Below are 20,531 nucleotides of genomic sequence, written 5' to 3'. Positions count from 1 at the left end.
CTTTTCTGTCCCTAATCAGATAGGAAAGCTGGGAGAAATGAACAGGGGCCCTAATTATTTTGTTTGTTTTCTGATGTCAGCGTGAGGGTATTTCAGATGCTATGAGCATCCATTACATTTCATTATAAAATAAACACATCACAGTTATCTCCAGTAGTCTGCATGTGCATAGGGTATGCATATTGACTGATGAATATAAATCTTTCTTATAATCAGAAAACAACATACAGGGCCAACATATGGAGCAGAAGCATACATAACATCCATGACTTGGTAAAAATTCAAAATGTTTGGAGTTTATATCAGATGACTTCTTTAAGTTCTCAAATGACAATTCACTGTCCATTTTTATCTTCCTTGCTCTATGTTTCAAATGGCTGGTCAAATTATCAATTCCATTTGTTCTCTTGGATCCAACCCCTTTTTATAAATCAAGCAGTACTTCATATACCTCACCTTTCTCATACACTTGAGATTCTAAACCACTGAGCTGCCCTCTAGTTGATCTGCCAGATATGGTACAGGCTCAAAAAACTCCCCAAAACCTTGTCAAGCTTACTTAGGATTTCTAAAACAGGCACACTCCACTGAACTCTTAAAAAACACATAGGAAGAGCCATACACTTCCACAACAGTTAGTCCCATCAGGAAATCAGGATTGAGAAACAAGCCAGAGAGTTCAGATAATTATTTTTAAAAATTCAGAAAAAAATATGACAAGACAGAGCTGGCAAGAGATGAACTGCCACTTTTAGTACAAACTTGCTATTTAATTAGACACACAGGAATCCACTCCTCTAGAAAAGTGCTAACACCATGCCACTGAGAATTGGACTGATATGATAGCAGTCAGTGGCTAGTCATGTTTGACCTACTTTACACATTTTCACAGAAAAAAAGAAAAGGAACAATGTAACATAAAGATCCATGCATCTCTGATTTTTTTATCTGAAGCAGTTTGTTCATCTTAGGACAAATCCAGCTACATAAAAACTGTGCTGCTAATTAGCAAACAGGTGAGGGGAATAGACAACTTAAAATGTTCCTTTACCTGGAAAAAGATTGACTGAATAAATAAAATCTCATCTCAAACTACTTCCCAAATCTCAACCACTCCAGCTTAAAATAAGGCTATGGAAGTTTACACATTTTTATATTTTTTTGCTCTTAAAATAACTATAATACTTCCACCAAAATTATATTATCAGGATATGACATTACTATTGGGCCTCCTTATTTGTGGCTGTTACTCTTTTTCTCCCACTCCATTAGCAGATGGTTTATTTTAGGAAGGTACCATGCTTTCTTTTACATCAGGAGAATGCTTAGCACACTGTACTTAGTGCCAGAAGTATTAATTAATTCATTCATATTGACTTTGTTTTTATTTCCATGTACCTTTTGATCTGCACAAGCATGACTGAAATAGGATAAATTTCTGAGTCAAGAGTTCCTATGGTTAGTGAGGACTGATGAATAACAGTGATTGCAGATCAATCCTAATGCTTGTTAAAAAAACTAGAACTAATGGATGGGAGCTCCTCCCTGGCTGACAAGCATAATACATTTTTTAATTTAATAACTATATACACATTTTGAAAGTTTTGACATTAGGAAACATTGATAATATAATTTGAATTTTACTAGAACAGTCTTTAAGACATTCACATATGGTAAAAAGTGCAGGGTGATTTAAATTCTATTATTTATAGGGCAGATAATTTTCTAATTAGACTTTGCTGTAGCTGCCCATCCTCTGACAGTAACTGTCAGTAACCCACTCAGACTCATCCTTCAAGTAGGAAACAACATGCAATATAATTTCAAATTGCTAACCAATTACGGTGTCCTGGTTTCAGCTGGGATAGAGTTAATTGTCTTCCTAATAGCTGGTATAGTGCTGTGTTTTGAGTTCAGTATGCGAAGAATGTTGATAACACTGATGTTTTCAGTTGTTGCTAGGTAATGTTTAGTCTAAAGTCAAGGGTTTTTCAGCTTCTGATGCCCAGCCAACAAGAAGGCTGGAGGGACACAAGAAGTTGGCACAGGACACAGCCAGGGCAGCTGACCCAAAGTGGCCAATGGGGTATTCCATACCATGTGACATCACATCTAGTATATAAACTGGGGGGAGTGGGGGAGGGAGGATTGCTGCCACTCCGGGATTAACTGGGCGTCAATCAGCAGGTGGTGAACAATTGCACTGTGCATCATTTGTATATTCCAATCCTTTTATCATTACTGCTGTCATTTTATCAGTGTTATCATTATCATTATTAGTTTCTTCTTTTCTGTTCTATTAAACCGTTCTTATCTCAACCCATGAGTTTTACTTCTTTTTCCCAATTTTCTCCCCCATCCCACTGGGTGGGGGGGAGTGAGTGAGCAGCTGCGTGGCACTTAGTTGCTGGCTGGGGTTAAACCATGGCATAGGGCAAATCACTCCTCCTACAACCATAAGTAGAATTATCAGGAAGAGTTAAAATCTTATCAATGTTATGACTAACTTGCTACTTACAAAAATGCAATTATTTGATTAGTGAGGGTGAATAAAACAAAATTGTTTGTTGTAAACACTGAAACAGAACTAAATCTTGATATGGTAAAAGTGTCAGAGGTTATAATAAGCCCATTCCTGGTTCATTTGTCTCCATGTGAAAATTATCCAAAATTAATTTAAGAGATTTGAATACATTTGCTGAGTATGACATTAGGAAGCAGGCCTGGCTACATATTATTGTGGTCTCTTAAATTCTCTATATAGGTATGAAAAATATTCTGATGGTGCAAGTAGGATGAGGATTAAAAGTGAAATGAGCTCTAGCTATATCAGGTACAAAGCAAAGAAAAACTGAACTGCTGTTTTGTTCTAGTTTGCCTGGTTTATTTATACCTTCTTGTAATTTTAAAACTGAGCATGTGTTTGACGTCACATTTTAAGCTGAACTGTTTAGGTTTCAATTGCCTCTTGCTTGTACAAGTTGAGCCCTATATATCAAGAGCCTAAAATTAATGTGAGATGTCAAGAACTAATTAGAGATCTCAAGACTGTTGGCAGCCTGGGCTGCAGTGATCATGCCCTGATGGAATTCATAGTCTCGAAGGATATGGGCCAGGTGAAAAGCAGAGTCAGGACACTGAATTTTAAGAGAGCAAAGGTTCAGTTGTTTAAGGAATTAGTGGATGGAAATCCCTGGGAAACTGCCCTCAGGAATAAAGGAGCTGAACAGAGCTGGCAGCTCTTCAAGGACATTTTTCTTAGAGCGGAAGAGCTCCTGATTCCCACATGTAAGAAATCAGGCAAGGAAGGCAGGAAACCAGCATGGCCCAGTAAGGACCTCCTGGTCAAAGTAAAGTGCAAGAAGGAAACGCACAGGCAGTGGAACTGGGGATGTGTATCCTGGGAAGAATACAGCTTCCCAGAGGTGTAGGGATGGGATCAGGAAAGCTAAGGCACAGCTGGTACTGAATTTGGCAAGGGATGAGAATAATACTAAGGGTTTCAACAGGTATGTCAGCAAGAAAATACAGATGAAAGACAGTGTACCCTCGCCCTCCTGACCAGATAAATGGGACAGGAGAACTGGTGACAACTGACATGGAAAAGACTGTTGCTCAACATTTTTTTTGCCTCAGTTTCAATGAAAATCTCTCTTCCCACATCTCTCAAGAAGCTGGTCCTCAAGGCAGGGACTGGGGGAATGAAGTTCCTCCCATCATAGAAGATCAGGTTTGAGACCACCTGAGGAACCTGAGCATACACAAGTCCATGGGACCCAACGAGATGCATGCCAGGGTCCTGAGGGAATTGGCTGATGTAGTTGCTACGCCATTCTCCATTATATTTGAAAAGCCATGGCAGTCAGACTACGTCCCCGGTGACTGGAAAAAGGGAAACATTGCACCCAGTTTTAAAAAGGGTAGAAAGGAGGACCCTGGGAACTACTGACCACTCGGCCTCACCTCTGTGCCTTGGAAGATCATGGAGCAGATGCTCCTCGAAGATATGTTGAAACATACGGAAGACAGGGAGGTGATTACAGACAGCCAACATGGCTTCACCAAGGGCAAACTGCCTGACTAATTGACTAATCCAGTGGCCTTCTACGATGGAGTGACTGCATCGGTGGACAAGGAAAGAGCTATGGTTGTCATCTACCCGGACTTCTGTAAGGCGTTTGATACAGTCCCCCACAACATTCTGGCTGCTAAATTGGAGAGGTACAGGTTTGATGGATGGAACTGGCTGGATGGCTAAGGAACTGGCTGGATGGCGACATCCGAAGAGTTACAGTCAATGGCTCAGTGTCCAAGTGGAAACCGGTGACAAGTGGTGTCCCTCAGGGGTCTGTATTGGGACCAATACTGTTTAATATCTTCATCAGCAACACAGACAGCGGGATTGAGTGCACCCTCAGCAAGTCTGCAGATGACACTAAGCTGAGTGATGCAGTTGATTTGCTAGAGGGAAGGGATGGCTTCCAGAGGGACCTAGAGAGGCTCGAGAAGTGGGCCCATGCAAACCTCAAGAATTTCAACAAGGCCAAGTGCAAGGTCCTGCACGTGGGTCAGGGCAATCCCCAGTATCAATACAGACTGGGGATGAATGGATTGAGAGCAGCCCTGTGGAGAAGGACTTGGGGGTACTGGTGGGCGAAAAATTGGACATGAGCCAGCAACGTGCACTCGCAGCTCAGAAAGCCAATCGCATCCTGATCCTGGGCTGCATCAGAAGAAGCGTGGCCAACAGGTCAATTCTCCCCCTCTATTCCGTTCTCGTGAGACCCCACCTGGAGTACTGCATCCAGATCTGGGGCATCCAGTTCTGTTTGAGCGGGTCCAGAGGAGGGCCATGACAATGATCAGAGGGCTGGAACACCTCTCCTCTGAAGAAAGGCTGAGAGAGTTGGGGTTGTTCAGCCTGGAGAAGAGAAGGCTCCAGGGATACCTTATTGCAGCCTTAAAGGGGGCCTATAAGAAAGATGGAGAGAGACTTTTTTACCAGGGCCTGTAGTGACAGGACAAGGGGCAATGGTTGAAAACTGAAAGATGGTAGGTTTAGACTGCACATAAGGAAGAAATGCTTTACAATGAGGGTGGTGAGACACTGGAACAGGTTGCCCATAGAAGTTGTGGATGCCCCCTCCCTGGAAGTGTTCAAGGCCAGGTTGGATGGGGGTCTGAGCAGCCTAATCTGGTGGAAGGTGTCCCTGCCCATGGCAGGGGGGTTTGGACTAGATGACCTATAGAGGTCCCTTCCAACCCAAAGCATTTTATGATTCTATAAAATATTAATAATGAATGTAATTTTGTAGTTTCCTGCTTAATAATTTATCAACAAGAAATGCACTTTAATGTATTATAATGCCTCATTTATGTAACAATACACTATATATAATACCTTAAAAATGGGAGGAAAACTATTTAATGGTAGAAACACAATTTTGGAATTGTAATTTAAGTTTTATCTGTATTCCTTAAAAACTAGATATAGCAAATTAAAAATAATTCAGAACATCCTAATTAACAGTTTAACACATGAAGCAAGTGCAGGATAGTGAAAGGTATGTACCTTAAATTTTGTTTGCATAAGACATCATTGTAATATTTATTTTGGAAAATTAAATTCTAGCTTCTAAATTTGGTCAAAAAAATTTAATTATCTTTTCTTTTGCAAAAATTGATATGGAGTTTTGATACTATTCAAATGATTCTAGGATATCAAACTTCAAAGTCTACTACTCTTCCTGGATTGCTTGAAATTTGCTTGTGTTTACTGACTGTATGTCATCTACACTTTGATCCTACACTAAATTAATTTTTCCACTTATTGAATTCTATTATCAATTTATAATACTAAACTTATGGCATGATATTTTGCTTGAGAACAAAAGGTCATCTGCAGATGACATGTTCTGATTCAATTGAGAAGAAAGCTTATAATGTCTAAAGGGTTTATTAAAATTAAAATATAAAGCAATTCATAATAAGTAACATGACACAGGAATATTTTTTCCATTTAAATATTTTAAAGAAATATTACTTTTCAAATTTACGTCACTTCAGAAGTTTCATTGCTTTTGCTTAGATAAAGCCATGCTCATTCTTCCTACACTTTGTAATCACATTCCATGAAAAAGTTTTCACGAGTAAAAACATTTTTTACCTGATTATGCAAAGTCAAGAAATAGGATGAAGTGCTGCTTTTGCTTTTTGATATTTTTGTAATGAGTTTTTACTCATTACACTTGTTTCAAAAAGTAAAATTGTTTAATATTAGTAGCTTTTTTTGACCAAAAAAACCCTATGAAAAAAACCTGTTCAAAAAGAAATGCTATTTAATTGTCCTATACATCACTATCAATCCCTTCATGACAATTTTCAACTCTTGTTACTGCAGATGTCACAAGTTCCCTTGCACATTATTACCAAATCTCTACAACCAGGTCAGAATGTCATCAATGGTTTGGTAAGTGTTCATTAAGGCTATCCAGCAAAGCTAGAATAAGCATAAAACCATTTACATCCCTGGAATTCCCTAAGGGAAAGGAACATGTTTGTCTTCATGGTTAGTTTTTTATAATATTAACTATCATAGCTGTAACAGAATGCATTTTTCCATCCCTTAAGACATTTCCACAATAAGCTGATCTTGAAATGGAATTGAGAACTACCATAAGTAATGACAGTGAACTAAGATAATATATTCTGAGTATTCTGAACAAGTAACAAATATCTTGAAATAAGCTACAAACCCAACAATAATATGGAGTCAATACATAAATGCTCAGACATCTCTATGATGAGCTAATTCATTTAAAGTTTATATTAGATATAAATTATCTTAGTAATATTTTTTTCTTTTTCAGAAAGAAAGATAAAGTGTCTAAAGAAGCTGTTTCAGGCCCCAGTCCTACAAATTTTCAGTCTCAGCCACATTCTTATGCATGCGAGCATCCCCAGTACACTGCGCTGGTTTTGGCTGGGATAGAGTTAATTTTCTTCATAGTAGCTAGTATGGGGTTATGTTTTAGGTTTGTGATGAAAACAGTGTTGATAATACAGGGATGTTTTTGTTACTGCTGAATAGTGCTTACACAGAGTCAAGGCCTTTTCTGCCTCTCACACCACCCTGCCAGTGATTGGGCTAGAGGTACACAAAAAGTTGGGAGGGGACACAGCTGGGACAGCTGACCCCAACTGACCAAAGGAATATTCCATACCATATGACATCATGCTCAGCAATACAACTAATACAACTAGTGGGGGGAGGTTGGCGGTGGGGGAGGGCACTGCTTGGGGACTGGCTGGGCATCGGTCAGTTGGTGGTGAGCAATGGTTTTCATTTGCATCACTTGTCTTTCCTGGGTTATATTTTTCTCTGTTATTTTTTTTTCTTTTCTGTATTATTATTATTTCTTTTAAAAAATTATTAAACTGTTTTTATCTCATCCCACAAGTTTTCTCACTTTTGCCCTTCTGATTCTCTCCCCCATCCCACTGGGGGGAAGTGAACAAATGGCTGCGTGGTGCTTAGTTGCCGGCTGGGGTTAAACCACGACAGTCCTTTTTGGCACCCAACATAGGTCTCAAAGGGTTTGAGATAACAACAGGTTTGATTGGAATGTGCTAGATCAAATTTATAGCTGTTATTGCTGTTTAGTTATTAATTGGCAGGCTCCTGTGCTTGCTGTGGGTCTTGCTTGCCTCACTGTATATTAGTCTAGTGCTCGTTAGTGGCTCCTTTTTGCTTTTGCTGCTTGCTGTAGTGCTTATCATCTTACTCTGCTGTGCCTGGGAACATTTTGATAACAACAATGGAGATGCACCTGGGCTGGCAGATGGCCAGGGCATCGCTGCTGTTTCTGTGCTGCTGTACTGGACAGGCTGGAACTCCAGTGTGAACTTGAGTTGAAGGGACTGTGACCTGTGGATGAGTCCATGCAGGAGCAGGACACCCCGAAGCATCTGTGGCTGTGGATAAGTCCATGCCAGAGCAGGTACATCTTGAAGCATCTGTGGCTGTGGTTATGTCTATGCCGCAGCAGGTATACCTCTGAAGGGATTGTGGCCCAAGGATAAGTCCATGCTGGAGAAGGTACACCTCAAAGCATCTGTGGCTGTGGATAAGTCCATGCTGCAGCAGGTACACCTTGAAGTATCCGTGGCTATGCATGAGGTCATGCTGGAGCACCTCAAAGCACGTGGCCATGGATAAGCCCACGACAGAGCAGGTATGCCCCTGGAGGGATTGCAGCCAGGGGTAAGGCCATGCTGGAGTAGGTATATCTCTGAAGGCATTGTGGCCCGTGGATAAGGCCACGCTGGAACAGGTGCACATCAAAGTGACTGTGGATAAGTCTATGCCACAGGAGGTATACCTCTGAAGAGACTGTGGCTCATAGATAAGGCTCCACTTGGAGCAGGTACACCCCTAACGGACTGCAGTCTGTGAATAAGTCCAAGCCAGAGCAGGGGCAAGGGGAGGAGTTCATTGCAATGTTAAACCTGATGATCTGGTCCAAAGGGACTGGGGTGCAGACTGTAATGGAAATAGCTTTAAATTGTTGCAACCTGGGATTTGAGTTCCATGTTATGGGAATTACTACAGCAGGAACCACCTGAACCAATGGAGGACAAGCCTTACAAGAAGCAGTAAAAGTGCAGCAGTGATCTGACCTCAGCTGGCTTTGGTGCCCAATAACCCCAAGCAACACACCACCTCTCCTGTCCTGAGTGACCACCATAACATTTTATGGATATTTATGGACATTTCACAAACACTTTATGGGGGAAGGGGTGGTTAATGAGGATGTATTGGATAGCGTGGGACCTGAGCATGACATGAATGGTATGCAATAAGGGGTGGAGAATGTGCTGATTTTGGCTGGGATACAGTTAATTTTCTTCACAGTAGCTAGTATGGGGTTATGTTTTAGGTTTGTGATGAAAACAGTGTTGATAATACAGGGATGGTTTAGTTATTGCTGAAAAGTGCTTACACAGAGTCAAGGCCTTTTCTGTTTCTCACACTTCCCTGCCAGTGAGTAAGTTGGAGGTACACAAAAAGTTGGGAGGGGACACAGCCAGGACAGCTGACCCCAACTGACCAAAGGGCTATTCCATACCATATGACATCATGCTCAGCAACAAAACTAGGGGGAAGGTTGGGGGGGGACGATGACAACGACACGCTGCTCAGGGACTGGCTGGGCATCGGTCAGTTGGTGGTGAGCAATTGTTTTCATTTGCATCACTTGTCTTTCCTTGGGTTTTATTTTTCTCTCTTTGTTTTTTTTTTCTTTTCCTTAATAATAACAACAACAACAATTGTTATTATTATTATTGTTATTATAAATTATTAAACTGTCTTTATCTCAACCCACCAGTTTTCTCACTTTTACTCTACTGATTCTCTCCCCCATCCCACCGGGGGGGGGAGTGAGCGAGCGGCTGTGTGGTGCTTAGTTGCTGGCTAGTGTTAAACCACCACAGCACTTAATTAATACTATTCACATGCAGAAAGTTAAACTAAATGTAAATATTTGCAAGAAAAAGCCATGTATTACTGATTCTGACAACATAATATGCTTTTTACTACAGAAACATATCAGCACACAGGGACATCATAGTGACTAAGAAACTATCCCCAAAGATTTAACATAGAAACTATCCCCAAAGATTTAAAATAGTTCGGAAGTACTTACTGTAGCTGGGGAGGCCCGCGTTGTATGAGTCACTGAATGACCAGAATTTTCCATTGAATTGCCAATGAGATAGGTCCCTCCTGAGCTGCTAATGAGCTGTCCTCCTGCAACACCCATCTGAATCCCTCCAGTGCCCACCATACTATGAGAGGAGACCACTGTTGTTGCCTGTGCAGAACTTCCTTGAGTATCGAAGTAATTTCCCCCTGTGTTTTGGCTATACATCTGGGTTTCTGTGTAAGGATAAGTTGTTCGACTTCAGGAAAAGAAAACAAAAGAAATAGTAGTTATTTATTTGGATTAAGTGAGGGAAACATCACTGTAGAAGAGACTGTACAGCTGCTATAACCAAACTTAATAGGACTGGCAAACAACCCCTGCCTCCACACAAAATAACATTTTATTATGTCAAAGTACTGAGTAATTAACTTGGACTCACTGTTAAAATAAGTATTCATTAAACTTCATGGAAAATGTTTTCAGTCCTATCTGAAGAGAGGTGGAGAAAACTGTGACAAGAATTGAAGAGATGAGAGGAAGATCTCATTCAAGTATTAATACATTATATAGTAATTTATAAAACTGTTGTAATTTTAAAATCCTACAGTCAAAGCTGGATTTATATTTAGATGCCATTTATTTTCTATACTGTTGTCCTGGTATTGGCTGGGATAGAGTTAATTTTCTTCCTAGTAGCTGGTATAGTGCTGTGTTTTGGATTCAGTATGAGAATAATGTTGATAACATAATGATGTTTTAGGTGTTGCTAAGTAGTGCTTATACTAAGTTAAGGACTTTTCAGCTTCTTGTGCCCTGCCAGCAAGAAGGCTGGGGGTGCACAACAAGCTGGGAGGGGGCACAGCCAGGACAGCTGACCCAAAGTGGCCAAAGGGGTATTCCATACCATATGGCATCATGCTCAGCATATAAACTGGGGGGGAGTTGGCCAGGGGGTGGAAATCACTTCTTGGAGATGGACTGGGCATCAGTCAGCGGGTGGTGAGCATTTGCATTGTGTATCACTTGTTTTGTATATTCCTTTATCATTATTATTATTATTTTCTCTTCCTTTGCTGTCCTAAGAAACTGTCTTTATCTTAACCCATGAGGTTTACTTTTATCCTGGTTCTCTTTCCCATGCCACTGCTGGGGGGAGGAGTGAGCAAACAGCTGTGTGGTGCTTAGTTGCTGGCTGGGGTTAAACCACAGCAGTCTTTTGGTGCCCAACATGGGGCTTGAAGTGTTGAGATAACAGATCTGACCAGAGTTTGTTAAAACAAATTTGTTATAAGCATTCATTATATTAGTTTAATAGCTGCAGGTCACAATGTTGTTTTACTTGTTCTCAGAGTTATGTAACACCTTACTTACCGTATATAATCTCTGTGGTGCTGTTTATCACCTCTGGGAGTTGGATTAAGGTTATCGCTTTGCTGTATTGTATAATGCTGGCTTATGGTCTGATAAAATTATTGGTTGTGAGACCAATCTGGTATTTGTACTCAGCATTGCCTTCATCTCCATACTTCAGGAACCATCTATTGGAAACTATTAATAATTACACCTTTTACCTTTTCTCCTTGGAGAGGCAATCCATGGGGGAGATGATACCTTCCTTCATCTTCCCCTTCTCCTCCAGGCAAATTACAATAGCTCTTGAGACTTTTGAATATCCTTGGGATGTTCAAACCTGCTTGTTCCTATTGCTATGTCTCCTGAATGTGTTTCAGGTCTTGTTTAGGGTTAAACAAATATTTAAGAATACCATCCAGAGATCTGCCCCGAGGCTGGATACTTATGAGTGGCAGGGTGTGTGGGATAGTATGGACAAGTGCATAGGACAGCGGTCACCTCCAGTGTTTTGGAATTTCCCCCCAAACAAGTGCAGAATCCTGAAGAACTAGTAAAATATTTAGAAAAAGGATGCTGTCACCCTGGTAATTCCAGCAAGACACAAATCACTGCAATGTGCTGGGGCCTGACCCACACCTACTGAGCCCTGTTTAACACTATTCAGTGCCCTCAACGGGAATGAAGGTCTCTGGATCTGACAACAAAATGACAGGCGCTGCGGCCACTCCAACCCCTGCGACAGGCACCATGCGGTTACTCCATCCCTGGCAACAGCACTGCAGCTGAACCACAGAATCAACCCGTGCTGGTATCAGTCACCCCCATACACAAGAAGAAATATTGAAAGTGGAAGTCAGCTCATTTAGTAAGGGATGAAGAAGCTTCTAAGAGAGAACAGGAGGAAGAAGCGGAGGAGGCAGACTACTCTGAAGCAGGGCCATCATGAGTACAGGAGAAAGAGAGGTAGCTTCCTATTGGGGAGGAGGAAGAAGAAGAACTCATAAATGAGGCAGTAACCGCTCGATCCCTATTCCTGAGTGAGCTGCGGGATATGCGAAAAGATTTCAGCCATAGTCCAGGTGAGCACATTGTCACCTGGCTGCTCCGATGCTGGGATAACGGGGCCAGTAGCCTGGAATTAGAGGGTAAGGAAGCCAAACAGCTGGGATTCCTCTCTAGGTAAAGGGGCATTGACAAAGCGATTTGAAAAGGGCACAAGTCCTCAGCCTCTGGAGGCAACTCCTGTCAGGCATGAAGGAAAGGTACCCCTTCAAGGACGATGTTATATGTCACCCAGGCAAGTGGACCGCCATGGAGAGAGGTATCCAGTCCTGAGGGAATTAGCCGTGCTGGAGGTGATTTATGATGACCTGGACAACAAGCAGTTATCCAAAGATCCACATGAAGTCAGGTACACGTGACCCATGCAGCAGAAGTTTGTACGGAGTATACCATAGTCGTGCCAACTCATTGGCAGTAATGACCTGGAAAGATGGAGACAGACAAACTGTGGATGAATTGGCTGGCCAACTCCAGCAATATGAAGAAAATGACTCTTCCTCCCTTGTGTCAGCTGTGGAGAAACTGGTCCAGCAGCTCAAAGAGGCTAGATCTTACTCCCCACCTGTACGGACCAATGTCTCAGCTATTAGGATTAAGCGTTCCTCTGCTCAAGAGAGAGGATACAGAGGGTACACACCACAGGCCACCCTATGGTTTTACCTGTGTGACCACAGAGAGGACATGAGGAAGTGGAATGGAAAACGTACCTCGACCCTAGAGGCACAGGTATGTGAGTTGCAAGGAAAAACAATCACAAATGGGAGTTCATCCAGGAAAATTGCTGCTGCAGTCTCCAGTGGGTAGTTCCCCAGACAGAGTAGAAAGGCTCATCTTACTTCTGATCCTCTTAAAAGGACTTCAGATTTGTATTTACAAGGAGTACTGAATACTATGACCAGGACTAGAAGGGCCATGCCTCCAGCCAGGTGTAGGAAAGGGACAACCCGCTTTACTGGACTGTGTGGATTCGATGCCCTGGCGCATCAGACCCACAGGAGTATAAGGCTCTAGTAGACACTGGTACACAGTGTACCCTAATGCCATCAAGTTATAAAGGGGCAGAACCCATCTGTATTTCTGGTGTGACAGGGGGATCCCAACAGCTAACTGTATTGGAAGCTGAAGTAAGCCTAACTGGGAATGAGTGGCAGAAACACCCCATTGTGACTGGCCCACAGGCTCCATGCATCCTTGGCATAGACTACCTCAGGAGAGGGTATTTTAAGGACCCAAAGGGGTATTGATGAGCTTTTGGTATAGCTGCATTGGAGACAGAGGGAAATTGAAAAGCTGCCCACCTTATCTGGTCTCTCTCAAGACCCTTTGATTGTGGGGTTGCTGAGGGTTGAAGAACAACGAGTGCCAATTGCTACCATGATGGTGCACCGGTGGCAATATTGCACCAACCAAGACTCTCTGATTCCCATCCATAAGCTGATTCGTCAACTGGAGAGCCAAGGAGTGATCAGCAAGACTTGCTCACCCTTTAATAGTCCCATATAGCCAGTGCGGAAATCTAATGGGGAGTGGAGACTAACAGTTGACTATTGTGGCCTGAATGAAGTCACACCACCGCTGAGTGCTGCCATGCCAGATATGCTGGAACTTCAGTACGAACTGGAATCAAAGGCAGCCAAGTGGTATGCCACAATTGACATTGCTAATGCATTTTTCTCAATCCCTCTGGCAGCAGAGTGTCATCCGCAATTTGCCTTTACTTGGAGGGGCGTCCAGTACACTTGGAATCGATTGCCCCAGGGGTGGAAACACAGCCCTACCATTTGCCAAGGACTGATCCAGGCTGCACTAGAAAAGGTGAAGCTCCAGAGCACCTGCAATACAATGATGACATCATCGTATGGGGCAACACAGCAGAAGAAGTTTTTGAGAAAAGGAAGAAAATAATCCAAATCCTTCTGAAGGCTGGTTTTGCCATAAAAGAAAGTAAGGTCAAGGGACCTGCACAGGAGATCCAGGTTTTAGGAATAAAATGGCGAGACGGGCGTGGTCAGATCCCAATGGATGTGATCAACAAAATAGCAGCTATGACCCCACCGAGTAATAAAAAGGAAACACAGGCCTTCTTCAGTGTTCTGGGCTTTTGGAGAATGCATATTCCAAATTACAGTCTGATTGTAAGCCCTCTCTATCAAGTGACCAGGAAGAAGAATGATTTTAAATGGGGGCCTGAGCAACAACAAGCCTTTGAACAAATTAAACAGGAGATTGTTCATGCAGTAGCCCTTGGACCAGCCCGGGCAGGACAAGATGTTAAAAATGTGCTCTATACTGCAGCTGGGGAGAATGGCCCTACCTGGAGCCTCTGGAAGAAAGCATCAGGGGAGACTCAAGGCCGACCCCTGGGGTTTTGGAGTCGAGGATATCGTGGATGCGAGGCTCGCTATACTCCAACTGAAAAAGAGATCTTGGCAGCATATGAAGGAGTTCAAGCTGCCTCAGAAGTGGTTGGTACTGAAACACAGCTCCTCTTAGCACCCCTACTGCCAGTACTGGGCTGGATGTTCAAAGGGAAGGTCTCTTCTACACATCATGCAACTGATGCCACGTGGAGTAAGTGGATCGCACTGATCACACAACGGGTTCACATAGGAAACCCCTGTTGCCCAGGAATGTTAGAAGTGATCACGGACTGGCCAGAAGGCAAAGATTTTGGAATGTCACCAGAGGAGGAGGTGACACGGGCTGAAGAGGCCCTGCTGTATAATAAACGGCCAGAAAATGAGAGGCAATATGCCCTGATTACTGACGGATCCTGTCACATTGTGGGAAAACATCAGATGTGGAAGGCTGCTGTATGGAGTCCTACACGACAAGTCGCAGAAACTGCTGAAGGAGAAGGTGAATCGAGTCAGTTTGCAGAGGTGAAAACTATCCAGCTGGCTTTAGACATTGCTGAAAGAGAAAAATGGCCAGTGCTCTATCTCTATACTGACTCATGGATGGTGGCAAATGCCCTGTGGGGGTGGTTACAGCAATGGAAGAAGGGCAACTGCCAGCGCAGAGGTAAACCCATTTGGGCTGCCGCACTGTGGCAAGATATTGCCTCCTGGCTAGAGAATCTGGTTGTAAAAGTACGTCACGTAGATGCTCACGTACCCAAGAGTCAGGCCACTGAAGAACATCAAAACAACCAGCAGGTGGATCAGGCTGCCAAGACTGAAGTGGCTCAGGTGGACCTGGACTGGCAATATAAGGGTGAGCTATTTATGGCTTGGTGGGCCCATGACACCTCAGGCCATCAGGGAAGAGATGCAACATATAGATGGGCTCGTGATCAAGGGGTTCACCTGACTATGGACAGTATTGCACAAGTTATCCATGAATGTGAAACATGTGCTGCAATTAAGCAAGCCAAGCGTTTAAAGCCCCTGTGGTATGGAGGGTGATGGCTGAAATATAAATATGGGGAAGCCTGGCAGATTGACTATATCACACTCCCACAAACCCGCCAAGGCAAGTGCCATGTGCTTACAGTGGTGGAAGCAACCACCAACCACCGGATGGCTGGAAATATATCCCGTGCCCCATGCCACTGCCCAGAACACTATCCTGGGCCTTGAAAAGCAAATCTTATGGCGATATGGCACCCCCGAAAGAATTGAGTCAGACAATGGGACTCTTTTCTGAAACCACCTCATAGACACCTGGGCCAAAGAGCATGGCATTGAGTGGATATATCACATCCCCTATCATGCACCAGCCTCTGGGAAAATTGAGCAATACAATGGACTGTTAAAGGCTACATTGAAAGCAATGGGGGGTGGAACTTTCAAACATTGGGATACACATTTAGCAAAAGCCACCTGGTTAGTCAACACCAGAGGATCTGCCAATCGGGGTGGCCCTGCCCAGTCAGAATTTTTACGTACTGTAGAAGGGGGATAAAGTCCCTGTAGTGCACATAAAAGATATGTTAGGGAAGACAGTCTGGGTTACTCCTGCCTCAGGCAAAGGTAAACCCATTCGTGGGATTGCTTTAGCTCAAGGACCTGGGTGCACTTGGTGGGTGATGTGGAAGGATGGGGAAGTCTGATGTGTGCCTCAAGAGGATTTGATTTTGGTTGAGAATAGTTAATTAAATTGTATGATGTTAGTTGCTATATAATACTGTATATCATCATTTCTTTGGTGACTATATGCCATATCAACGGTATTACAGTAAGAATCACCCAGATTAATGAAGTATGAACTTTGATGAAACCGAGCAAAGTGCAGCAATGATAGAAATGGACAAGCACAGTGATAATGGAAACATAACTGGCTTCAGCATGCAACAATCTAACACCACACACCATCTTTCTTGCCCTGAAGGACTATTATGACAGATGGAGTCCAAAGTCATGGACTAAATTAACTTAGCTAACATTTTATAGGGATGGCCCATAGACTAAGGGAATGATATTTGTGTGTATCCCAGCTGGTTTCTTCCTAGTAGCTGGTATAGTGCTGTGTTTTGGATTCAGTATGAGAATAATGTTGATAACATAATGATGTTTTAGGTGTTGCTAAGTAGTGCTTATACTAAGTTAAGGACTTTTCAGCTTCTCATGCCCTGCCAGCAAGAAGGCTGGGGGTGCACAAGAAGCTGGGAGGGGGCAGCTGACCCAAAGTGGCCAAAGGGGTATTCCATACCATATGGCATCATGCTCAGCATATAAACTGGGGGGGAGTTGGCCAGGGGGTGGAAATCGCTGCTTGGAGATGGACTGGGCATCAGTCAGCGGGTGGTGAGCATTTGCATTGTGCATCACTTGTTTTGTATATTCTATTATTATCTCTTCCTTTGCTGTCCTATTAAACTGGCTTTATCTCAACCCATGAGGTTTACTTTTATCCCGATTCTCTTCCCTATCCCACTGCTGGGGGGAGGAGTGAGCGAACGGCTATGTGGTGCTTAGTTGCTGGCTGGGATTAAACCATGACAACTGTATATGTTACAAAACTGTAAACATGAAAAAAAAAAGTCAGCCAAGACAGTCCTATATGCAAGAGTCCTCTAAATGTTTTCTATTGATTTTAAGTTCACTGAAATTCTCTGGCTGAAGCTTGAAATTCTGAGCTCATTTGTATTTTAAGACATGCAGTTAGTTCAGCAGAGTAAAATTTTAAATTGGACAACAATATGTACAGTGTTATGTTGAAAAAGTAATAAAAAAAAACAGAATTACAATTTGTGAAGGGATTTGTGAAAGGATTAAAAAAGTCAAGGGAACAGCAGTAATTTTAACTCAATTCTTTCCAACTATTAAAACATTTGGGCCTCATTAACCAGTTAATCTTAAACTTTTCACTTAACTCATGAACCTTATGTCTTTACTTCATGTTCATAATAACTTGGATCATTACCCTTTAATGGGTTATAATCTTTTATTAGCTATACATAGTGGATATTTGGTGCTGTGTACCAACTTGGACTTTCAAATTGATATAGCTCAATATACACAAGTAAAAAACACTCATTAGCTTTTCTAAAATGAAGAATCTGGATTTTGCAGTAATTAAAAAATTTTAGCCAACGTTTCAGGACCATCAAGCTTTATATCATGGCATGTGTTACAATAAAAGCCAAATGATAAAACTTCGTTTATTTACCCAGATGATAATTTTGACATTTAATCATAAAATCCTATAATTCTTCCTAAAATCAACTGGCACCAACATTTTGAACCCATAACAACAGTCAAGTCAGAACTTCTATGGTATTAACTATGGCCATCATGGATTCTCCCTTGTTCTTCAGGGACAGCAAAACCCACTAAAACTTAATTTTAATATCCTAAAAGCATTTCAGGTTATGTACTATATTACTTGTTTGTTTGTTTTATTCTTGGTATTTCAATAGCTTTAAGAGCAGCTGTGAGAAATTCAGTTAATCTAGAGGGACTACAGTACAGTCTAATGAAAACAAAACAATTTTTAAAAAGAGGGGGGGGGGGAGGAGAAAGGCTCTAGAACCTGTATGTATGGTCATCCAGTAGCATTTTCTTTTCAGAGCTAGAATCAAGCCATCTTTTACATTGCAATAACATGTCTGCAGGCAAGCTGGTTTGGCGAAATCTCCTTGGGTATACCTGATGATTGATTTTATTAAACTGTGGCATCACTGAATGCCTCCAATGGATGATAAGTCAAGCATCTACTACCAGACCAGATGTTATATCTTTCTTAGAACCAGGCAATTTAATAAACAGACCTGTTTAATAGAAGGTACTTAAGGAGAACATGATGATGGAAACTTAGGGGAAATTGTTCAACAAGTGTCTGCCAGGGGGGTGGAACACTGGGATTTCCCCCAAAAGGGGAAAGAAAAAACTAGATATTAGTAAGATAAGGAAAAGAACAAAGGCATGAAATCATTGTTGACAGTAAAAAAAGTCCTGGCCAGAGGAAATGGTACAAATGATGTCTGCAAGACAAATCTCACTTGAAGAGATGGAGTCCAAGAGGTGGGTCTTAGAAGCCCAAAAGTTTGATGCAAATCCTAGAGAATGCCCTCGTTTCTTCACTTCAGTTCATTTCTCCCTCTCTTCAATAGGCTACAACTAACAATACTGAAAAAATTACTCTGTCCAACTGACAGGGAGTGCAGACTCTACTTAGATTCCTAATTCGTCAAAAAACAGTTTTAAATTTTATTCATGTTTCCAGATCTCATGTTTTATTCTTCTAATCACATTTGCATTTCATAAAAAAGATTAGATGCCAAATTATCCTTTGTCTGATGATGATATGCAGCAAAGATGAAATCTTAGAAATTAATAACTTTTTAAAAAAATTTTCTCCACATAAAATCTTAGCTAACCAAAACTTTGCTAATTTGTTTAATGGAAAATTGAAATGGTATAACTTTTGAAAATTAAAACAGTATAATTACAACCTTGGGCCTGAGAAGAACAGATTCTGGCCTGTTCAGGGCCCTGCTTGGTAGGATCCCATGGGAAACTGCCCTGGAGGGGAAAGGGGCCCAGGAGAGCTAGCTGATCTTCGAGGACAGCCTCCTCAGAAAACAAGAATGGTCCAATCCAATGAGTAGAAAGGCAAGCATAGAATGAGTAGAAAGGCAAGCACAGAATTATAGAATCATAGAACAGCCTAAGCTGGAAAGGACCTCAAAAGATCATCTGGTCCAACCTTCTGTGGGAAAGGGAGTCTAGATGAGATTATCTAGCACCCTGTCCAATCCTGAAAACCTCCAGTGATGGGAATTCTACCATGTCCCTGGGGAGGTTGTTCCGGTGATTGATTGTTCTCACTGTAAAAAATTTCTTTCATATGTCAAGATAAAACTTCTCCCAGTGACACTTTTACCCATTGCACCTTGTCTTCTCCATGTGGCTCCTTGTGAAGAGAGAGCATCCATCCTCTTTGTAGCTGCCCTTTAAGTACTGGAATATTGTGATGACATTCCACCTGAGCCTTCTTTTCTCCAGGGAGAAAAGATCTAACTCCTTCAGTCTTTCCTCATAGGTCAGGTTCTCCAGCCCTTTGATCATCTTTGTGGACCCTTCGGACCCACTCCAGTCTGTCCATGTCTTTCTTGAATTGTAGAGACCAGAACTGGACACAGTACTGCAGATGCAACTTGACAAGGGCTGAGTAGAGTGGGATGATCATGTCTCTGTCTCTGGTAGTAATGCCCCTGTGGATGCAGCCCAGGATCCGATTTGCCTTTGTCGCTGCAGCAGTGCACTGCTGACTCATGTTCAGCTTGTCCACCAGGACCCCCAGGTCCCTTTCAGCAAGGCTGCTCCCCAGCCACACAGATCCTAGCCTGTACTGGGTTCTTTGGATATGTTGCCCCAGGTGCAGGAATTTGCACATCTTTTAAATTTCAAACTGGCAACCTCTCTTCCCACACCTCTCAAGTGGATGGACCTCAAGGCAGGAACTGGGGAAGCAAAGTCCCTCCCACTGTAAGAGAAGATCAGGTTTGAGACCACCTGAGGAATCTGAGCATACACAAGTCCATGGGACCCAACGAGATGCATGCCAGGATCCTGAGGGAATTGGCTCTTAACACCTTGGGATGGATTCCATCCTGGCCCATAGATTTATGTGGGTTGAGCCCTTGCAAAAGGCTGCAGACCAGCCCTTGCTCCACTACTAGAGAAATGTTGACATATGCATTGTTGTAGCTACTTGATCTTGTGATCTGGGGTCCAGCTACACCAGTAAAGACAGAGGCCTCGTCATCCTGCTTGGGAGGTCGGCAACAGATATCTAACATAAGATCCCCTTTGGTGATGATCCCTCTAATCTTGATCCAAAGGCATTTGATGACAGAACTTTTGCGGTCTCCATAGCTCACCTCCATACATTCAAATTTCTCTTTTACATAAAGTGCAACTCCACCTCCTCTTCTTCCCTTCCTAGCTTTCCAAAAGAATT

The 20,531-nt window shown here is 42.4% G+C and overlaps 2 protein-coding genes across 12 annotated transcripts in view; one reads left to right on the top strand and one right to left on the bottom strand.

The window, feature by feature from the left end:
* LOC126035485 (uncharacterized) overlaps positions 1–20,531 on the top strand; it is a 349,826-nt gene that overhangs the window by 239,489 nt on the left and 89,806 nt on the right. The gene's annotated exons all lie outside the window — the stretch shown is intronic.
* LOC126035446 (transcription factor RFX3-like) overlaps positions 1–20,531 on the bottom strand; it is a 149,038-nt gene that overhangs the window by 57,821 nt on the left and 70,686 nt on the right. For 6 of the 10 annotated variants that reach the window (XM_049794015.1, XM_049794023.1, XM_049794024.1 and 3 more), the window contains one exon: positions 9,708–9,963. In XM_049794015.1, coding sequence (XP_049649972.1) covers positions 9,708–9,963 — 256 coding nt within the window. Of the gene's footprint in view, positions 1–9,707; positions 9,964–10,146; positions 10,569–11,078; positions 11,256–20,531 lie in introns of those variants that run through there. The other 4 variants (XM_049794021.1, XM_049794020.1, XM_049794022.1 and 1 more) reach the window with 4 other exon arrangements.

The sequence above is a fragment of the Accipiter gentilis genome, chromosome W (assembly GCF_929443795.1).
Source record: "Accipiter gentilis chromosome W, bAccGen1.1, whole genome shotgun sequence".
Lineage (NCBI taxonomy): Eukaryota > Metazoa > Chordata > Aves > Accipitriformes > Accipitridae > Astur > Astur gentilis.
Note: the sequence above shows the minus strand (reverse complement) of the source record. Positions and strands in the feature narration are given on the sequence as shown.